The sequence below is a fragment of the Chamaea fasciata genome, unplaced genomic scaffold, assembly GCF_029207755.1.
Source record: "Chamaea fasciata isolate MVZ Bird 193981 ecotype frontalis unplaced genomic scaffold, bChaFas1.0.hap1 SCAF_1008, whole genome shotgun sequence".
NCBI classification, from domain to species: domain Eukaryota; kingdom Metazoa; phylum Chordata; class Aves; order Passeriformes; family Sylviidae; genus Chamaea; species Chamaea fasciata.
This window is the reverse complement of record NW_027095093.1, coordinates 1-17830: the sequence shown is the minus strand read 5'-3', so window position 1 is coordinate 17830 and position 17830 is coordinate 1. Positions and strand designations below refer to the sequence as shown.

Genomic DNA, 17830 nt, shown 5'->3' with positions numbered 1-17830 from the left:
CCCGGCGTGCCCCGCGCGGCGGCCATTGGGCGAGGGAGGTGTCAATCACCGTCCCGAAGGGGCGGGGCTAAAAGGGCGGGGCTCGCTCCTGTCATCGGCGTGGGGAGGGAGGTGGGGGAGCCCCGAGATCGCCCCCCCCGAAAATGCTCCGAAATCACCCCAAAAACCCCCGAAATCCGGTCACAAATCCCCCAGGGAGAGATCGCGGGACGGCCGGAACGCGCCGAGATGCCCAGAACCCCCAAATCACCCCAAAAATCCTCCCCAAAAATCCCCCCCAAAATCCCCCAAAATCCCCCCCAAAAATCCCGAAAATCACCCCAAAAATCCCCAAAGATCTCCCCGAAAAGTCCCCCCAAATCTCCCCCCAAATCCCCCCAAAATCCCCCAAAAATCCCGAAAATCACCCCAAAAATCCCCCAAGATCTCCCCCCAAAATCCCCCCAAATCTCCCCAAAAATCCCCCCAAAATCCCCCAAAATCCCCCCAAAAATCCCCCAAGATCTCCCCCAAAAATCCCCCGAAATCCCCCCAAAATCCCCAAAAATCCCCAAAAATCCCCCCCAAAATCCCGAAAATCACCCCAAAAATCCCCCAAATTCCCCCCAAAAATCCCCCAAATCACCCCGAAAAATCCCCAAAATTCCCCCCCAAAATCCCCAAAATCACCCCGAAAAATCGCCAAAATTCCCCCCAAAAATCCCCAAAATCACCCCGAAAAATCCCCAAAATTCCCCCAAATCACCCCGAAAAATCCCCAAAATCTCCACAAAAACCGCCGAAATTTGTCCAAAATCCCCCCAAATCCCCCCAAAATCCCCAGGGCGAGATCCCGGAATGGCCTGAAGGGTCCGAGATGCCCCAAAATCCCCAAAATCCCACCCAAAAATCCCCAAAATCCCAGGGTGGGATCCCGGAAGGGCCTGAACTCCCCGAGATCCCAAAAATCCCCCCAAAAATCCCCCAAATCCTCAAATCCTCCCCAAAATCTCCCTAAAATTCCCCTCAAAATCTGCCCCTAAATCCCCAAAATTTCCCCCGTTCCCCCCAAATCCCCCCAAATCCCCTCAGAGACCCCCCCAGAAACCCCCGAATTCCCCCGAATCCCCTCAAAGGCCACCGGAAATCCCCAAATTCCCCAAAATTCCCTCAAAATCCTCCCCGAAACTCCCAAATTCCCCCAAATCTCCCCAAAATTTCCTCAAAATCTGCCCCCAAAGTTCCCAAAATCCCCCCAAAATCTCCCCCAAATTCCCCCAAATTCTCCAAAATCCCCCAGAATTCCCCAAATCTCCCCAAATTCCCTCCAAAATTCCTCCCAGATCCTTCAAAATCCCCCAAATTCTCCAAATTCCCCAAAAATTCCCCGCGGCCCCTTTAAGGGGGGGGGGGCGCTGTTTCCATGGCAACGGCGGGGCTGGGGGGGGGGCGGGGGGGCAACGGCCCCGCCCGGCCCGGGAAAAATGGGGAAAAAACGGGGAAAATGGAAAAAATGGGATAAAACCGGGAAAAATGGGGGGAAAATGGGGAGAAAATGGGGAAAATTGGGGAAAAAATGGGGGAAAAAACGGGGGAAATGGGAAAAATGGGGAAAATGGGATAAAACCGGGAAAAATAGGGAAAACATGGGAAAAAAATGGGAAAAAATGGGGGAAAAACGGGGGAAATGGGAAAAAATGGGATAAAACCGGGAAAAATGGGGAAAAAATGTGGGAAAATGGGAAAAAATGGGGGGAAATGGGGGGAAAAAAGGGGGAAATGGGAAAAAATGGGTCAAATGGGATAAAACCGGGAAAAATGGGGAAAAAACCGGGAAGAAATGGGGGAAAATGGGGGAAAAAAACGGGGGAAATGGGAAGAAATGGGATAAAACCGGGAAAAACGGGGAAAAAATGGGGGAAAATGGGGGAAAAATGGGAAAAAATGCGGGGAAATGGGGGAAAAACGGGGGAAATGGGAAAAAAATGGGATAAAACCGGGAAAAACGGGGAAAAATGGGGGAAAATGGGAAAAAATGGGATAAAACCGGGAAAAACGGGGAAAAATGGGGGAAAATGGGAAAAAATGGGGGGAAAATGGGAAAAAATGCGGGGAAATGGGGGAAAAACGGGGGAAATGGGAAAAAATGGGTCAAATGGGATAAAACCGGTAAAAATGGGGAAAAAAACGGGAAGAAATGGGGGGAAATGGGGGGAAAACGGGGAAACTGGGAAAATTGGGAAAAAATTGGGATAAAACCGGGAGAAATGGGGAAAAAATGGGGGCAAATCAGGTAAAATGGGGAAAATGGGGAAAATAACGGGAAAAAGGGGGAAAACGGAGAAAAAACGGAAAAATGGGGAAAAAATGGGGAAAAACGGGGATAAATGGGGAAAATGGGGAAAAATGGAAAAAAAAACCAGGGGAAAATGGGGCAAAAAGGGAAAATGGGGGAAAACGGGGGAAAACGGGGGAAAATGGGGAAAAACGGAGAAAAAACAGGGGAAAATGAGGAAAAAATGGGGGGAAAACGGGAAAAATGGAAAAAAAACGGAAAAAATGGGGGGAAAAGGGGAAAATTAGGAAAAATGGGAAAAAGGAGACAAAACGGGGAAAAACCGGGAAAAACGGGGAAATGGGGGAAAAAACGGGAAAAATGGGGATAAACGGGAAAAATGGGGAAAACCGGGGAAAACCAGGGAAAAACGGGGGGAAAATGGGGAAAAATGAGGAGAAATGGGGAAAATTGGGAAAAAAACAGGGAAAGATGGGGAAAAATGGGGAAAAATGAGGAAAAAATGAGGAAAGAGGGGAAAATATGGGGAAAAAACGGGGGGAAAGGTGGAAAAAATGGGGGGAAATGGGAAAAAAAGAGGGAAAAACGCAGAAAAACGGGGGGACAAATGGGGAAAAATGGGGGAAAAAGGGGAAAAATGGGGAAAAAGCTGGAAAATGGGGGAATAGAGGGAAAAAATGAGAGAAAACGGGGGGAAAATATGGGGGAGAATGGGGGAAATGGAGAAATAATGAAAAAAAACCTGAAAAGGACAAAATTTGGGGATCCCCAAACCCCTGACCCCGCTGAGCCCCGCCCCCTCATGAATATGCAAATAGATCACCACCGCCCGACCCAGTGCGGCTCTGTAGCCATTGGCTGGAGGCATCATGAATATGCAAATTAAAAGAGCGACCTGCCCAACACTGCTCCGCATCTATTAACTGCCTCCTCATGAATATGCAAATCAAACCACCAAACCCCGCCCAGCACAGCGCAGCAGCCATTGGCTGGCGCCGCATGAATATGCAAATCAAAGCATTAAACCCCGCCCAGTGCAGCCCTGCACCCATTGGCTGGGAGCTTCATGAATATGCAAATTAACCCCCAATCCTCACCTGCCATAACCCCAGATTCATTGGCTGGTGGCCTCATGAATATGCAAATGAGCCGCACCCCCGTTTGTTCGCCCAACACCCTAAAACGGAGACCCCGCCCCCAAATTAACGCCCCCAAATCAGAATCCCCCCAAAAACCGGGAACAGCCCCCCAAAAATGGAATCCCCAAAAATGGAATCCCCAAAAATGGAATCTCCAAAATCTGAACCCCCAAAAACCGGGAACCGACCCCAAAAATGGAATCCCCAAAAATGGAATCCCCAAAATCTGAAACCCCGAATCAGAATCCCCCAAAACCGGGAACTGACCCCAAAAATGGAATCCCCAGAAATGGAATTCCCAAAATCTGAACCCCCAAAATCTGAACCCCCAAAAACCGGGAACAGCCCCAAAAATGGAATCCCCAAAAATGGAATTCCCAAAATCCGAACCCCAAAATCAGAATCCCCCAAAAACCGGGAACAGCCCCAAAAATGGAATCCCCAAAATCCGAACCCCCAAATCAGAATCCCCCAAAAACCGGGAACAGCCCCCCAAAAATGGAATCCCCAAAAATGGAATTCCCAAAATCTGAACCCCCAAAATCTGAACCCCCAAAAACCGGGAACCGACCCCAAAAATGGAATCCCCAAAAATGGAATTCCCAAAATCTGAACCCCCAAAATCGGAACCCCCAAAAACCGGGAACCGACCCCAAAAATGGAATCCCCAAAATCCGAACCCCCAAATCAGAATCCCCCCCAAAAACCCCGACTCCCAAACCAGGAACCCCCAAAATCCTAAACCCCCAGAAAAAGAACCCCCCAAAAATTCCAAACCCCCCAAAAAAATTCCAAAACCCCCCCAAAAATTCCAAAAACCCCCAAAAAATTCCAAAAAAAACCCCAAAAATTCCAAAAACCCCCAAAAATTCCAAAACCCCGGCCCCGATTTGGGGTCACACCCCCTTTATTGAGGACTCCGGGGCGTCTCTCGGACTTTGGGGTTTATCCCCGGATTTTTGGGGTTCCCCTCCGGGATTTTGGGGTTCCCCAGACCCCAAATTAACTCCAAACCCCCCAAAAAATCACAACTCCAACCCCAAATCCTCAGAAATTTTGGGGTCAAACCCCCTTTATTGAGGACTGGTGATTCTCCTCCAAATTTCCCATTTTCTCCCCCGGATTTTGGTTTTTTTTCCCCGGGATTTTGGGTTTTTTTCCCCGGGATTTTGGGTTTTTCCCTCTGGATTTTGGGTTTTTTCCCTCGGGATTTTGTTTTTTTTCCCCAGGATTTCAGGGTTTTCCCTCGGGATTTTTTTTTCCTCGGGATTTTGGGTTTTTCCCCGGGATTTCAGGGTTTTTCCTCGGGATTTTGTTTTTTTTTTCCTCGGGATTTTGTGTTTTTTCCCCGGGATTTCAGGGTTTTCCCTCTGGATTTTGGGTTTTTTCCCTCCGGATTTCAGGGTTTTCCCTCTGGATTTTGGGTTTTTTCCTCGGGATTTTGTGTTTTTCCCCAGGATTTCAGGGTTTTCCCTCGGGATTTTTTTTTCCTCGGGATTTTGGGTTTTTCCCTCGGGATTTTGGGTTTTTCCCCAGGATTTCAGGGTTTTCCCTCTGGATTTTGGGTTTTTTCCTCAGGATTTTGTGTTTTTCCCCGGGATTTCAGGGTTTTCCCTCGGGATTTTTTTTTCCTTCGGGATTTTGGGTTTTTCCCTCGGGATTTCAGGGTTTTCCCTCTGGATTTTGGGTTTTTTCCTCGGGATTTTGTTTTTTTTCCCCAGGATTTCAGGGTTTTCCCTCGGGATTTTTTTTTTTCCTCGGGATTTTGTTTTTTTTCCTCGGGATTTTGGGTTTTTCCCTCGGGATTTCAGGGTTTCTCCCCCGGATTTTGGGTTTTTTCCTCGGGATTTTGTGTTTTTTCCCCGGGATTTCAGGGTTTCTCCCCCGGATTTTGGGTTTTCCCCTCTGGATTTTGTGTTTTTTCCCTCGGGATTTTGGTTTTTTTCCCTCGGGATTTTTTTTTTTCCTCGGGATTTTGTGTTTTTCCCCAGGATTTTAGGTTTTTCCCTCGGGATTTTGCGTTTTCCCCTCGGGATTTCGGCGTTCCTCCCCCGGCTTTTGTTTTTTCTCCCCCGCGGGGGTTTTTGGGGCTGCCCCCCAGTACTCCTCGTAGACCCTCTGGAAGATCTCCCTGCAGCCCACGCGGCCCCCGAGGTGGGCGCAGGCCAGGAAGAGCCCCCCGAGTTTTCGGTGCAGGGCGTAGCTGGCCTCGGGGGGGGGGGCCCAGGCGACCCCCCAACATCTGGGGCAGGAGCCCCCCGACCCCCCGGGCCGTGCCCTGAACCCCGAAATCGAAGGGTTGGGGGCCCCAGAAAGGTTCCCCCAGCAGCAGCACGGCCCGGACGTGCAGGGATTCCATGGCCTGGAAAAAAAAAAAAAGAGGGAGAGATTTTTTTGGGGTGAAAAAAAAGGGGATTTTGGGGTCGGGAGGGGAGGGGGGGGGGGAAACATGGGGGTGGGGGGGAAAAGGCCCCGAAATTTTGGGGTGAGGGAAGGAAATTTGGGGGGAAAAACCCAAAATTTGGGGGTGAGGGAAGGAAATTTGGGGGGGAAAGAAACCCGAAAATTTGGGGGAGAAATCCAAAATTTTGGGGAAGGAAAAATTCCAAAATCTGGGGGGAAAAAAAACCAAAATTTGGGGTGAGGGAAGGAAATTTGGAGGGAAAACCCAAAATTTGGGGTGAGGGAAGGAAATTTGGGGGGAAAAACCCAAAATTTGGGTGAAAAAAACCCCAAAACTTGGGGCAAAAAACTTTCCAAGATTTGGGGGGAAAACCCCCAAACTTGAGGAAAAAAACCCCAAAATTTGGGGAAAAAAAATTCCAAAATTTGAGGAAAAGAATCCAAAATTTGGGGGAGAATACCGCAAAATTTGGATGAGGGATGGAAATTCGGGGAGAAAACCCCAAAAGTTTGGGGAAAAAAATTCCAAAATTTGGGGTGAGGGACGGAAATTTGGGGGGAAAAACCCAAAATTTGGGGTGAGGGAAGGAAATTTGGGGGGAAAACCCAAAATTTGGGGTGAGGGAAGGAAATTTGGGGGGAAAACCCAAAATTTGGGGTGAGGGAAGGAAATTTGGGGGGAAACCCCAAAATTTTGGGGTGAGGGAAGGAAATTTGGGGGGAAAAACCCAAAATTTGGGTGGAAAACCCCAAAATTTGGGTGGAAAAAACCCCAAAATTTGGGGCAAAAAACTTTCCAAGATTTGGGGGAAAAACCCCCAAATTTGAGGAAAAAAACCCCAAAAGTTTGGGGAAAAAAATTCCAAAATTTGGGGTGAGGGAAGGGAATTTGGGGGGGAAAGAAACCCGAAAATTTGGTGGAGAAATCCAAAATTTTGGGGAAGGAAAAATTCCAAAATCTGGGGGAAAAAAAACCCCAAAATTTGGGGTGAGGGAAGGAAATTTGGGGGGAAAAACCCAAAATTTGGGGTGAGGAAGGAAATTTGGGGGAAAACCCCCAAAATTTTGGGGAAAAAAATTCCAAAACTTTTGGGGAAAAAAATCCAAAATCTTTGGGGAAAAAAACCCAAAATTTGGGGGTGAAGGAAGGAAATTTGGGGAGAAAACCCCAAAATTTTGGGGGAAAAAATTCCAAAATTTGGGGGAAACAAAATTCCAAGATTTGGGGGAAAAAAACCCAAAATTTGAGGAAAAAAACCCCAAAATTTGAGGAAAAAAACCCAAAATTTGGGGGTGAAGGAAGGAAATTTAGGGAGAAAACCCAAAATTTTGGGGAAAATACCCCAAAATTTGGGGGAAAAAGGCCAAAATTTGGGGTGAGGGAAGGAAATTTGGGGAGAAAACCCAAAATTTTTGGGAAAAAAATCCATTATTTTGGGGAAAAAAAATCCAAAATATGGGGAAAAAAAAATCCAAGATTTGGGGGAAAAAACCCCAAAATTTGAGGAAAAAACCCCAAAATTTGGGGGTGAAGGAAGGAAATTTAGGGAGAAAACCCCCAAAATTGGGGGAAAAAAACCCCAAAATTTGGTTGAGGGAAGGAAATTTGGGGAAAAAACCCGAAAATTTGGGTGAGGGAAGGAAATTTGGGGAAAAATCCCCAAAATTTGGGGAAAACCCCCCAAAATGGGGAATAAAAAAGCCCCAAAACTGGTTTTTTTTTGCCCCGATTCTCACCTTGGACTCGAAGCCCGTCAGGAATTTCAGGTCCCGGGATTTCCTCAGGATTTTCTCCTCGTCCTTGTCGGCGGCGGCCCGGATCACCTGGAACCCCCCAAATCCACAATTTTCTCCCCAAATTTCACCTTTTTCACCCAAATTTAACTTTTTTTTTTTTTGCACATAAATCCCGGGGTTTTTTTTTCTGATTTTTTTTCCCCGTCAAAATTCCCGCAAAATGTTCCGGAAATCCCCAAAAATTAAAATCCCGCAAAATTAAACTTTCCTCAAACCCTCTCAAAATTTCCACAAAACCACCCCAAAAAATCCCCCCAAATCCAACAAAAATCCCCCAAAATTCCACAAATTTAAAAAAAAAATCCCACAAAATCCCTGTTTTCTCCCCATTTTCCCATTTCCCTCCAATTTTTCCCTCATTTTTCCCCATTTTTCCCCATTTTTTCCCCATTTTTCCTATTTCCCTCATTTTTTTTCATTTTCCCTATTTTCCCTCATTTTTTTCCCATTTCCCCCCCATTTTTTCCAGTTTTTCCCAATTTTTTCCCATTTTCCCCCGTTCTGTCCCCATTTCCCTCCTCTTTTCCCCCAATTTTCCCCCATTTTTTCCCAATTTTCTCCACTTTTCCCCTTTTTTCCCATTTTTTCCCTTTTTTTCCCCCTTTTCCTCCCCATTTCCCCATTATTTTCCTATTTTTCCCGTTTTCTCCAATTTTCCCCATTTTTTCCCAATTTTATCCCATCTTTCACCATTTTCCCCATTTCCCCCATTTTCCCAATTTTCCCCAATTTTTTCCCATTTTTTCCCCATTTTTCCCATTTTTTCCCCATTTTTCCCCATTTTTCCCCAATTTTTTCCCATTTTTCTCCTCTTTTTCCCATTTTCCCCCATTTCCCCCCATTTTTCCCGTTTTCCCCCATTTTTCCCCAATTTTCTCCCACTTCCCCATTTTTCCCCATTTTCCCCCAATTTTTTCCCGTTTTTTTCCCATTTTTTCCCAATTTTTCCCATTTTTCTCCTCTTTTCCCCATTTTCCCCCATTTTCCTCCCATTTTCCCCCATTTTTCCCCAATTTTTTCCCATTTTTCCGCAATTTTTTCCCATTTTTCCCCATTTTTCCCCATTTTTCCCCATTTTTCCCCATTTTTTTCCCGTTTTCCCCCGTTTTTCCCCCATTTCCCCCACCTCGATGTAGTGGTCGGTGAATTCCCGCTCAAACTCTCGGCACGCCCCGAAATCCAACAGCGTCACCTGGGGAGACCCAAAAACCTCCAAATTCGGGGCTGAGGATGGAGGAAACCCCCCAAAAATCCCCCCAAAACCCCCCAAAATCCGCCCCAAATCCCCCCAAAAATCCCAAAAAAAACCCTCATAAAAATCTGCCCCAAATCCCAAAAAAAATCCCCCCAAAATCCCCCAAAAAACCTCATAAAAATCCCCCCAAAATCTGCCCCAAATCTCACAAAATCCCCCCGAAAATAATTTAAAAAATCCCCGAAAATCCCCCCAAAAATCTGCCCCGAATCCCTCAAAAACCCCTCAAAAAATCCCACAAAAATAAAAAAAAACCCACAAAAATTCCACCCTAAATCCCAAAAAATCCCCCCAAAAAACCCCCCAAAATCTGCCCCAAATACCCCTAAAATCCCCCCAAAATCCCCCAACTCTCCCAAAATTCCCAGATACCCCCAAAACCCACCATGAAATCCCCCAAACCTTCTCAAAATCCCCCCAAAATTCCTCAAAACTCCCCCAAATCCCCCCAAAATCTCCCCAAATTCCCCCAAACTCCCCAAATCCCCCCCAAAACTTCACCAACATTCCCCAAACTCCCCAAAATTCAGATTTTTTGGGCTATTTTTGGCTCTGACCCCTTAAAACCCCCTTAAAATCCCACTTAAAATTCCCTTAAAACCCCCTTAAAATCCCCTTAAAATCCACCCAAAATTCACTTTAAATCCCCTTAAAATCCCCCAAAAATCACTTAAAATCCCCCCAAATCCATTCAAAATGCCCCAAAATCCCCCAAATTTCCCCCAAACTCCTCCAACATCCCCGAACTCCCCAAAATTCGGGTTTTTCGGGCTGTTTTTGGCTCCGAGGCTCGTAGAGTGAATTGGCCCAGCTGGGGTTGGGGCAGGGACCCCAAAATCCTCCCAAATCCCCCCAAAATCCCCCAAAATCCATTAAAACCCCCTTAAAAATCCACTTTAAATCTCCCTAAAATCCACCTAAAATCCCCTTAAAATCCCCTTTAAATCTCACCTAAAATTCCACTTAAATTTCCCTTTAAATCCCCTTAAAAATCTCCTTAAAATCCACTTTAAAATTCCCTTTAAATCCACTTAAAACCCCTTTAAAATCCCCTTAAAATCCCCTTTAAAATTCCCTCTAAATCCACTTTGAATCCACTTAAAATCCCTTTAAAACCCCCTTAAAATCCACTTAAAAATTCCCTTTAAATCCACTTAAAACCCCTTTAAAATCCCCTTAAAATCCCATTTAAAATTCCCTTTAAATCCACTTAAAACCCCTTTAAAATCTCCTTTAAAATCCCCTTAAAATTCACCCAAAATTCACTTTAAATCCCAAAAAATCACTTAAAATCCCATTTAAAATTCCCTTTAAATCCCCTTAAAACCCCTTTAAAACCCCATTTAAAACCCCCTTAAAATCCCCTTAAAATCCACCCAAAATTCACTTTAAATCCCCTTAAAATCCCCCAAAAATCACTTAAAATCCCCCCAAATCCATTCAAAATGCTCCAAAATCCCCCAAATTTCCCCCAAATTTCCCAAAATTCGGGTTTTTGGGCTGTTTTGGGCGCTGACCGTGTGGCTCTGAGGCTCGTAGAGGAAATTGGCCCAGTTGGGGTCGCTCTGCATGAAGCGGAACTGGAAAAGCTCCAGGAGGCAAAGGCGGAGCAGCTGCGAGCAGATCTGGGCGGGAAAGGGTTAAACCCGGGAAAATTTGGGGGGGGGGTTGGGAACATTCCCAAAATTTTCCCGGGTCTCAAAATTCCCCCCCCAAAAAAATCCTCAAAAATCCGCAAGAAATCCACCCGAAAATTAAAAAAATAAAATAAAAGAAAAAACAAAATTAAAAGAAAATCCCGAAAATTTAAAAGAAAAAAATAAATCAACGAAGCCCCTTTGAAATCCCAAAATCCCCGGAATTTGGGGGTAAATCTCCCCAAATCTGCCCAAACTTCCCCAAAATCCCCAAAATTTTGGGATCCCGCCTCTCAAGGACCCCAAAATCCCCCAAATCCCCCCAAATTTCAGGGTCTCACCCCAAAATCCCCCCGTAACCTCCCCAAAATCTCCCAAAATTCCCCCCAAACCCCCAAAATCCCCCAAATTCCCCCCAAACCCCCAAATTCCCCAAATTTTCCCCAAAACTCCCCAAATTTTCCCCGAAATTCCCCAAAATTCCCCCCAAAAATCCCCCAAATCCCTCCGAATTTTGGGTCCCACCTCCAAAAATCCCCCAAATTTTTGGGATTTCACCCCCAAAACCCCCCGAAAATTCCCCAAACCTCCCCAAATCCCCCCAAAATCCCCCCAAAGACCCCCCAAACCCACCCATATTCCCCCAAATTCCCAAAGATTCCCCAAATTTTCCCCAAAATTCCCCCAAATTAAAAAATGAATCCCCCCAAAATCCCCCAAATTCCCAAAAATCCCAAATTTTCCCCCAAAACTCCCCCGAAACCCCCAAATTTTGGGCCCCACCCCCCAAATCCCCCAGGTTTCGGGTCCCACCTCCCAAAACCCCCCAAATTTTGGGATTTTCCCCCCCCGAACCCCCCAAATTTCGGGTCCCACCTCCCAAAACCCCCCAAATTTTGGGATTTTCCCCCCCCGAACCCCCAAATTTCGGGTCCCACCTCCCAAAAATCCCCCAAATTTCGGGTCCCACCCCCCAAATCCCCCAGGTTTCGGGTCCCACCCCCCAAAACCCCCCAAATTTCGGGTCCCACCTCCCAAAACCCCCCAAATTTCGGGTCCCACCTCCCAAAACCCCCCAAATTTTGGGATTTTCCCCCCCCAAGCCCCCCAAATTTTGGGTCCCACCTCCCAAAACCCCCCAAATTTTGGGATTTTCCCCCCCCAAACCCCCAAATTTCGGGGTCCCCCCCCCAAACCCCCCAAATTTTGGGATTCCCCCCCCGAACCCCCAAATTTCGGGTCCCACCTCCCAAAAATCCCCCAAATTTCGGGTCCCACCTCCAAAAATCCCCCAAATTTTTGGGATTCCCCACCCCAAACCCCCAAATTTTGGGTCCCACCTCCCAAAAATCCCCCAAATTTTGGGATTTTCCCCCCCCAAACCCCCCAAATTTTGGGATTTCCCCCCCCCGAACCCCCCAAATTTCGGGTCCCACCTCCCAAAACCCCCCAAATTTTGGGTCCCACCTCCCAAAACCCCCCAAATTTTGGGATTTTCCACCCCCGAACCCCCCAAATTTCGGGTCCCACCCCCCGAACCCCCCAAATTTTGGGATTTTCCCCCCCCGAACCCCCAAATTTTGGGGTCCCACCTCCCAAAATCCCCCAAATTTTGGGTCCCACCCCCCAAAACCCCCCAAATTTTGGGATTTTCCACCCCCGAACCCCCCAAATTTCGGGTCCCACCTCCCAAAACCCCCCAAATTTTGGTCCCACCCCCCAAAACCCCCCAAATTTTGGGATTTTCCCCCCCCAAACCCCCAAATTTCGGATCCCACCTCCCAAAACCCCCCAAATTTTGGGATTTTCCCCCCCCGAACCCCCAAATTTCGGGTCCCACCTCCCAAAACCCCCCAAATTTTGGGATTTTCCCCCCCCAAACCCCCAAATTTCGGGCCCCACCTCCCAAAACCCCCCAAATTTTGGGATTTTCCCCCCCCCAAACCCCCAAATTTCGGGCCCCACCTCCCAAAACCCCCCAAATTTTTGGGATTCCCCCCGAACCCCCAAATTTCGGGTCCCACCCCCCGAACCCCCCAAATTTTGGGATTTCCCCCCCCGAACCCCCAAATTTTGGGGTCCCCACCTCCCAAAATCCCCCAAATTTTGGGGTCCCCCCCCGAATCCCCCAAATTTTGGGTCCCACCTCCCAAAACCCCCAAATTTTTGGGATTCACCCCCGAACCCCCAAATATCGGGTCCCACCTCCCAAAACCCCCCAAATTTTGGGGTCCCCCCCCCGAATCCCCCAAATTTCGGGTCCCACCTCCCAAAATCCCCCAAATTTTGGGATTTTCACCCCCCCGAACCCCCAAATTTCGGGTCCCACCCCCCAAACCCCCCAAATTTTGGGATTTTCCCCCCCGAACCCCCAAATTTCGGGTCCCACCTCCCAAAACCCCCAAATTTTGGGGTCCCCCCCCCCCGAACCGCCCAAATTTTGGGGTCCCACCTGCCAAACCCCCCAAATTTTGGGATTTTCACCCCGAACCCCCAAATTTCGGGTCCCACCTCCCAAAAATCCCCCAAATTTTGGGTCCCCACCCCCCAAAACCCCCAAATTTTGGGGTCTCCCCCCCGAACCCCCAAATTTCGGGTCCCACCTCCCAAAATCCCCCAAATTTTGGGATTTTCCCCCCCCCAAACCCCCAAATTTCGGGTCCCACCCTCCGAACCCCCCAAATTTTGGGGTCCCACCTCCCAAAACCCCCCAAATTTCGGGTCCCACCCCCCGAACCCCCCAAATTTTGGGATTTTCCCCCCCCCAAACCCCCCAAATTTTGGGATTTTCCCCCCCCGAACCCCCAAATTTCGGGTCCCACCTCCCAAAAATCCCCCAAATTTTGGGATTCCCCAGCCCGAACCCCCCAAATTTTGGGATTTTCCCCCCCCTGAACCCCCAAATTTCGGGTCCCACCTCCCAAAAATCCCCCAAATTTCGGGTCCCACCTCCAAAAATCCCCCAAATTTTTGGGATTCCCCACCCCAAACCCCCAAATTTTGGGATTTTCCCCCCCCCAAACCCCCAAATTTCGGGTCCCACCCCCCAAACCCCCCAAATTTTGGGATTTCCCCCCCCGAACCCCCAAATTTCGGGTCCCCGCTCACCTGGTCGCGCCTCTCCTGGCTCAGGTGCCGGCAGCGCTCCAGGGGCTCGCCCCGCCCCCACTCGGTGCACAGCACGCGGCGCGAGCTCAGCGCCGGCACCACCCCCGGCACGCGGAAAAACGGGTCCGAGCTCAGCAGGGACCTGGGAAAATCCCAAAAAATAATAAATCCCAAAAATTCCCACCAAAAAACCCCAAAAAATCCGGGTAGAAACGGCCAAAATCCGATAAAAATCCCGTTGAAAACGGCCAAAATCTCATTAAAAACGACCCAAATCCCACGAAAATCCCGGAAAAACCATCCCCAAAATATCCTAAATCACGAATCCCAAAAAATTCCACCCAAAACCATCAAAACCCTCCCAAAAAATCCGGGTAGAAATGGCCAAAATCCGATAAAAATCCCGGAAAAACCATCCCCAAAATATCCTAAATCACGAATCCCAAAAAATTCCACCCCGAATTCCCCCAAAATTCCGAAAAAATCCCATTTAAAACGGCCAAAATCCGACAAAAATCCCATTAAAGTGGGATTTTTGTGAGTTTTTGTGATTCCCAAAAATCCCCCAAAATTTAAAAACCTCCAAAATCCCTGGAAAACCGCTCCTAAAAATGTCCCAAAACCGCTCTAAAACCCCCTAAAACCGCCCCAAAAATCCCCCAAAATCCCCCAAAATTGCCCCCAAAATCCCCCAAAATCCCAAAAAAGCCCCAAACCCCCCAAATTTGCCGGAATGTTGGGAATTTTGGGGGGATTTTCGGGAACCGACCGGAATTTCTGGGTGCTCCGGGCCTCCCTGCGATAGTCGCACTCGAGCTCGAGCTCGCGCTGCAGCGCCCGCAGGGACTGCGCCGCAAACAGCCCTGAGGATTTGGGGTGAGAAACGGGGATTTTGGGAAAAAACCAAAAACGGGAATTTGGGGGGAAAAAACCGGGAATTTGGGGGGGGAGTTGGGGAGGAAAATCGGAGGTTTTGGGGGAAAATTTGGGGGTTTTGGGGGAAAAATTGGGGGATTTGGGGGGAAATTTGGGGGTTGGGGAGGGAAAGAAATGGGGAATGGGGTGAAAAAACGGGATTTGGGGGGAAAAAATGGGAATTTGGGAAAAATGGAATTTAGAGGGGGAAAATGCGAATTTTGGGAGAAATGGGATTTGGGGGAAAATTGGGAATTTTGGGGAGGAAATGGGAGGTTGGGGGAAAAAATGGGGATTTGGGGGGAATTGGGATTTTTGGGAGGGAAAAAAATGGAGTTTGGGGGAAAATAGGGAATTTGGGGGGAAAATAGGGAATTTTGGGGGGGAAATAGGGAATTTTGGGGAAATGGGATTTGGGGAAAAAAATGGGGATTTTGGGAAGGAAAGAAATGGGAAATGAGGTGAAAAAATGGGATTTGGGGGAAAATTGGGAATTTGGGAAAAATGGAATTTAGAGGGGGAAAATGCGAATTTTGGGGAAAATGGGATTTGGGGGAAAATGGGGAATTTTGGGGGGGAAATGGGGAATTTTGGGGAAAAAATGGAGAATTTGGGGGAAAATTTGGGGTTTGGGGAGGGAAAGAAATGGGGAATGGGGTGAAAAAACGGGATTTTGGGGAAAATCGGGAATTTGGGGGGAAAATGGGATTTGGGGGGAAAAACGGGGGATTTGGGGAAAAATTGGGAATTTTGGGGGGAAATAGGGAATTTTGGGGAAAAATGGGAAATTTGGGGAGAAAGAGGGAACTTGGGGTGATTTGGGCTGATTTGGGGCGATTTTCAGGTTATTTTGGTTGATCTGGGGCTGATTTTGCGCCGATTTTTGGGCTGATTTTGGGGGATTTTGGGCTGATTTTGAGTTTATTTTGGGCTGATTTGGGGGTGATTTTGGGAGGATTTTTGGCTGATTTTTGGCTGATTTTGGGCTGATTTTCAGGTGATTTTGGGGCTGACTTTGGGCTGATTTTTGGGTCGATTTTGGGGCTGATTTTGGGGCTGATTTTGGGCTGATTTTTGGGCTGATTTCGGGCTGATTTCGGGCTGATTTTGGGCTGATTTGGGGGCGATTTGGGGCTGATTTTGGGCTGAATTGTGCCTGATTTTCAGCTGATTTTGGGCTGATTTTTGGGCTGATTTTGGGCTGATTTTTGGGCTGATTTGGGGGCGATTTGGGGCTGATTTGGGGCTGATTTTTGGGCTGATTTTGGGCTGATTTGCGGGTGATTTTGGGGCTGATTTGGGGTCGATTTTGGGGCTGATTTGGGGGCGATTTGGGGCTGATTTTGGGCTGAATTGTGCCTGATTTTTGGGCTGATTTTGGGGTGATTTTGCGCTGATTTTGGGCTGATTTTCAGCTGATTTTGGGCTGATTTGCGGGTGATTTTGGGGCTGATTTGGGGGCGATTTGGGGGCGATTTTGGGCGGATTCGGCACCTTTGGGCAGGCCGGGGCTGAGGCTCAGCACCATCAGGAGATTCTCGATGTCGCTGCTGATGCTGCGGGCGACGCCCGGGTACTGCAGGGGGGGCCAAAAATCACCAAATTCACCAATTCCGGCCCGAATTCCCAAATTTCCAACCTCAATTCCCCAAATCCCAACCCAAGATTCCAAGTTCCGGCCCAAATCCCCGAGTTTCCACCCCTTTGTCCCGAATTCCCCCTCACTGACCCTCAAGTTCCAGCCCAGATCCCAAAAATTCCCCCCAAATCCCCCCCAAATTCCAAAAGAATTCCCCAAAAAAATCCCCAAAATCCCTCCCCAAAATCCCCCCAAATTCCCGAAATTCCCCAGAAATTCTCCCCCAAAATCCCCCCAAATTTCTAAAAATTCCCCCAAAATTCCCCCCAATCCCCCAGAAATTCCCCCCAAATCCAAAAAATTCCCCCCAAATCCCCCCAAATTCCCGGAAATTCCTCGAAATTCCCCCAAATCCCTCCAAGTTTCCCAAAAATCCCCCCAAAAATCCTCTAAAATTCCCCCCAAAAATTCCCCCAAAATCCCGAAAAATACCCCTGAAATCCCCTAAATCCCCCCAAAAATTCCCCCAAATCCCCCCAAATTCCCCCAAAATCCCCAATAATCCTCGAACATCCCAAAAAAATTCCCCCAAAATCCCCCCAAATTCCCCCAAAAATCCCCAAAAATTCCCAAAAAATCCCCCAAAATTCCCAAAAAAATCCTCTAAAATTCCCCCAAATACCCCAAATCCCCCCCAAATCCCCCAAAATTCCCAAAAAATCCCCCAGATCCCCCAAAATTCCCCAAAAATCCTCTAAAATCCCCCCAAACTCCCCAAATCCCCCCAAAATCCCCAAAAATTCCCCCAAAATCCCCCGAAATCCCCCCAAATTCCCAAAAAATCCCCCAAAATCCCCCAAAAATCCTCTAAAATCCCCCCCAATTCCCCAAATCCCCCCAAAATCCCCAAAAAATCCCCCAAATCCCCCAAAATTCCCAAAAAATCCCCCAAAATCCCCCCAAATTCCGAAAAAATCCCCCAAAATCCCCAAATCCCCTAAAAATCCTCTAAAATCCCCCCAAATTCCCCAAATCCCCCCAAAATTCCAAAAAAATCCCCCCAAATCCCCAAAAATTCCCCAAAAAATCCTCTAAAATCCCCCCAAATTCCCCAAATCCCCCCCAAAATTCCCCCAAAATCTCCCCGAATTCCCCAAAATCCCCCCAAATCCCCCCCAAATCCCCCCAAACTCCAGGTTTTCCCCCCACCTGGACCTTGATGGCGACGTCGGTGCCGCAGCGCAGCCGCCCCCGATGCACCTGCCCCAGGGACGCCGCCGCCACCGGCGCCTCCCCGAATTCCTGCAGCTGCTCCCGCCAGCCCGCGCCCAGCTCCGCGTCCAGAACCGCCTGGGGACACCGGATTCCCGGACAAATCCAAGAATTCCCCCAAAAAATCCCCGTGAAAATCCCATAAAATGTCGTAAGCCAGCAAAAAAAACCGCGTTAAAATCCCATTAAAATCCCATTTAAAATCCCATAAAAATCCCATTAAAAATCCCAATAAAATTCCATTAAAATTCCAATAAAAATCCCATTAAATCCCAATAAATCCCAAAAAATCCCAGAAAAATCCCATTAAAAATCCCATTAAAATCCCAATAAAAATCCCATTAAAATTCCATTAAAATCCAATAAAATCCCAATAAAAATCCCATTAAAATCCCAATAAAAATCCCAATAAAAATCCCATTAAAACCCCAATAAAATCCCATTAAATCC

At 47.8% G+C, this 17830-nt stretch overlaps 1 protein-coding gene across 1 annotated transcript; it reads right to left on the bottom strand.

Annotated features, from left to right (window-relative positions):
* Positions 1-5307: 5307 nt before the first annotated feature.
* On the bottom strand, positions 5308-17539 carry LOC136306122 (atypical kinase COQ8B, mitochondrial-like; the record flags this gene model as incomplete). Its single annotated transcript, XM_066209458.1, is given in 9 exon segments — positions 5308-5634; positions 5636-5776; positions 7555-7641; positions 8741-8806; positions 10387-10494; positions 13615-13756; positions 14384-14477; positions 16024-16105; positions 17318-17539. Coding segments are annotated over 9 exon segments (1167 nt in total), but the record flags the coding sequence as incomplete, so codon positions are not given.
* Positions 17540-17830: the final 291 nt, after the last annotated feature.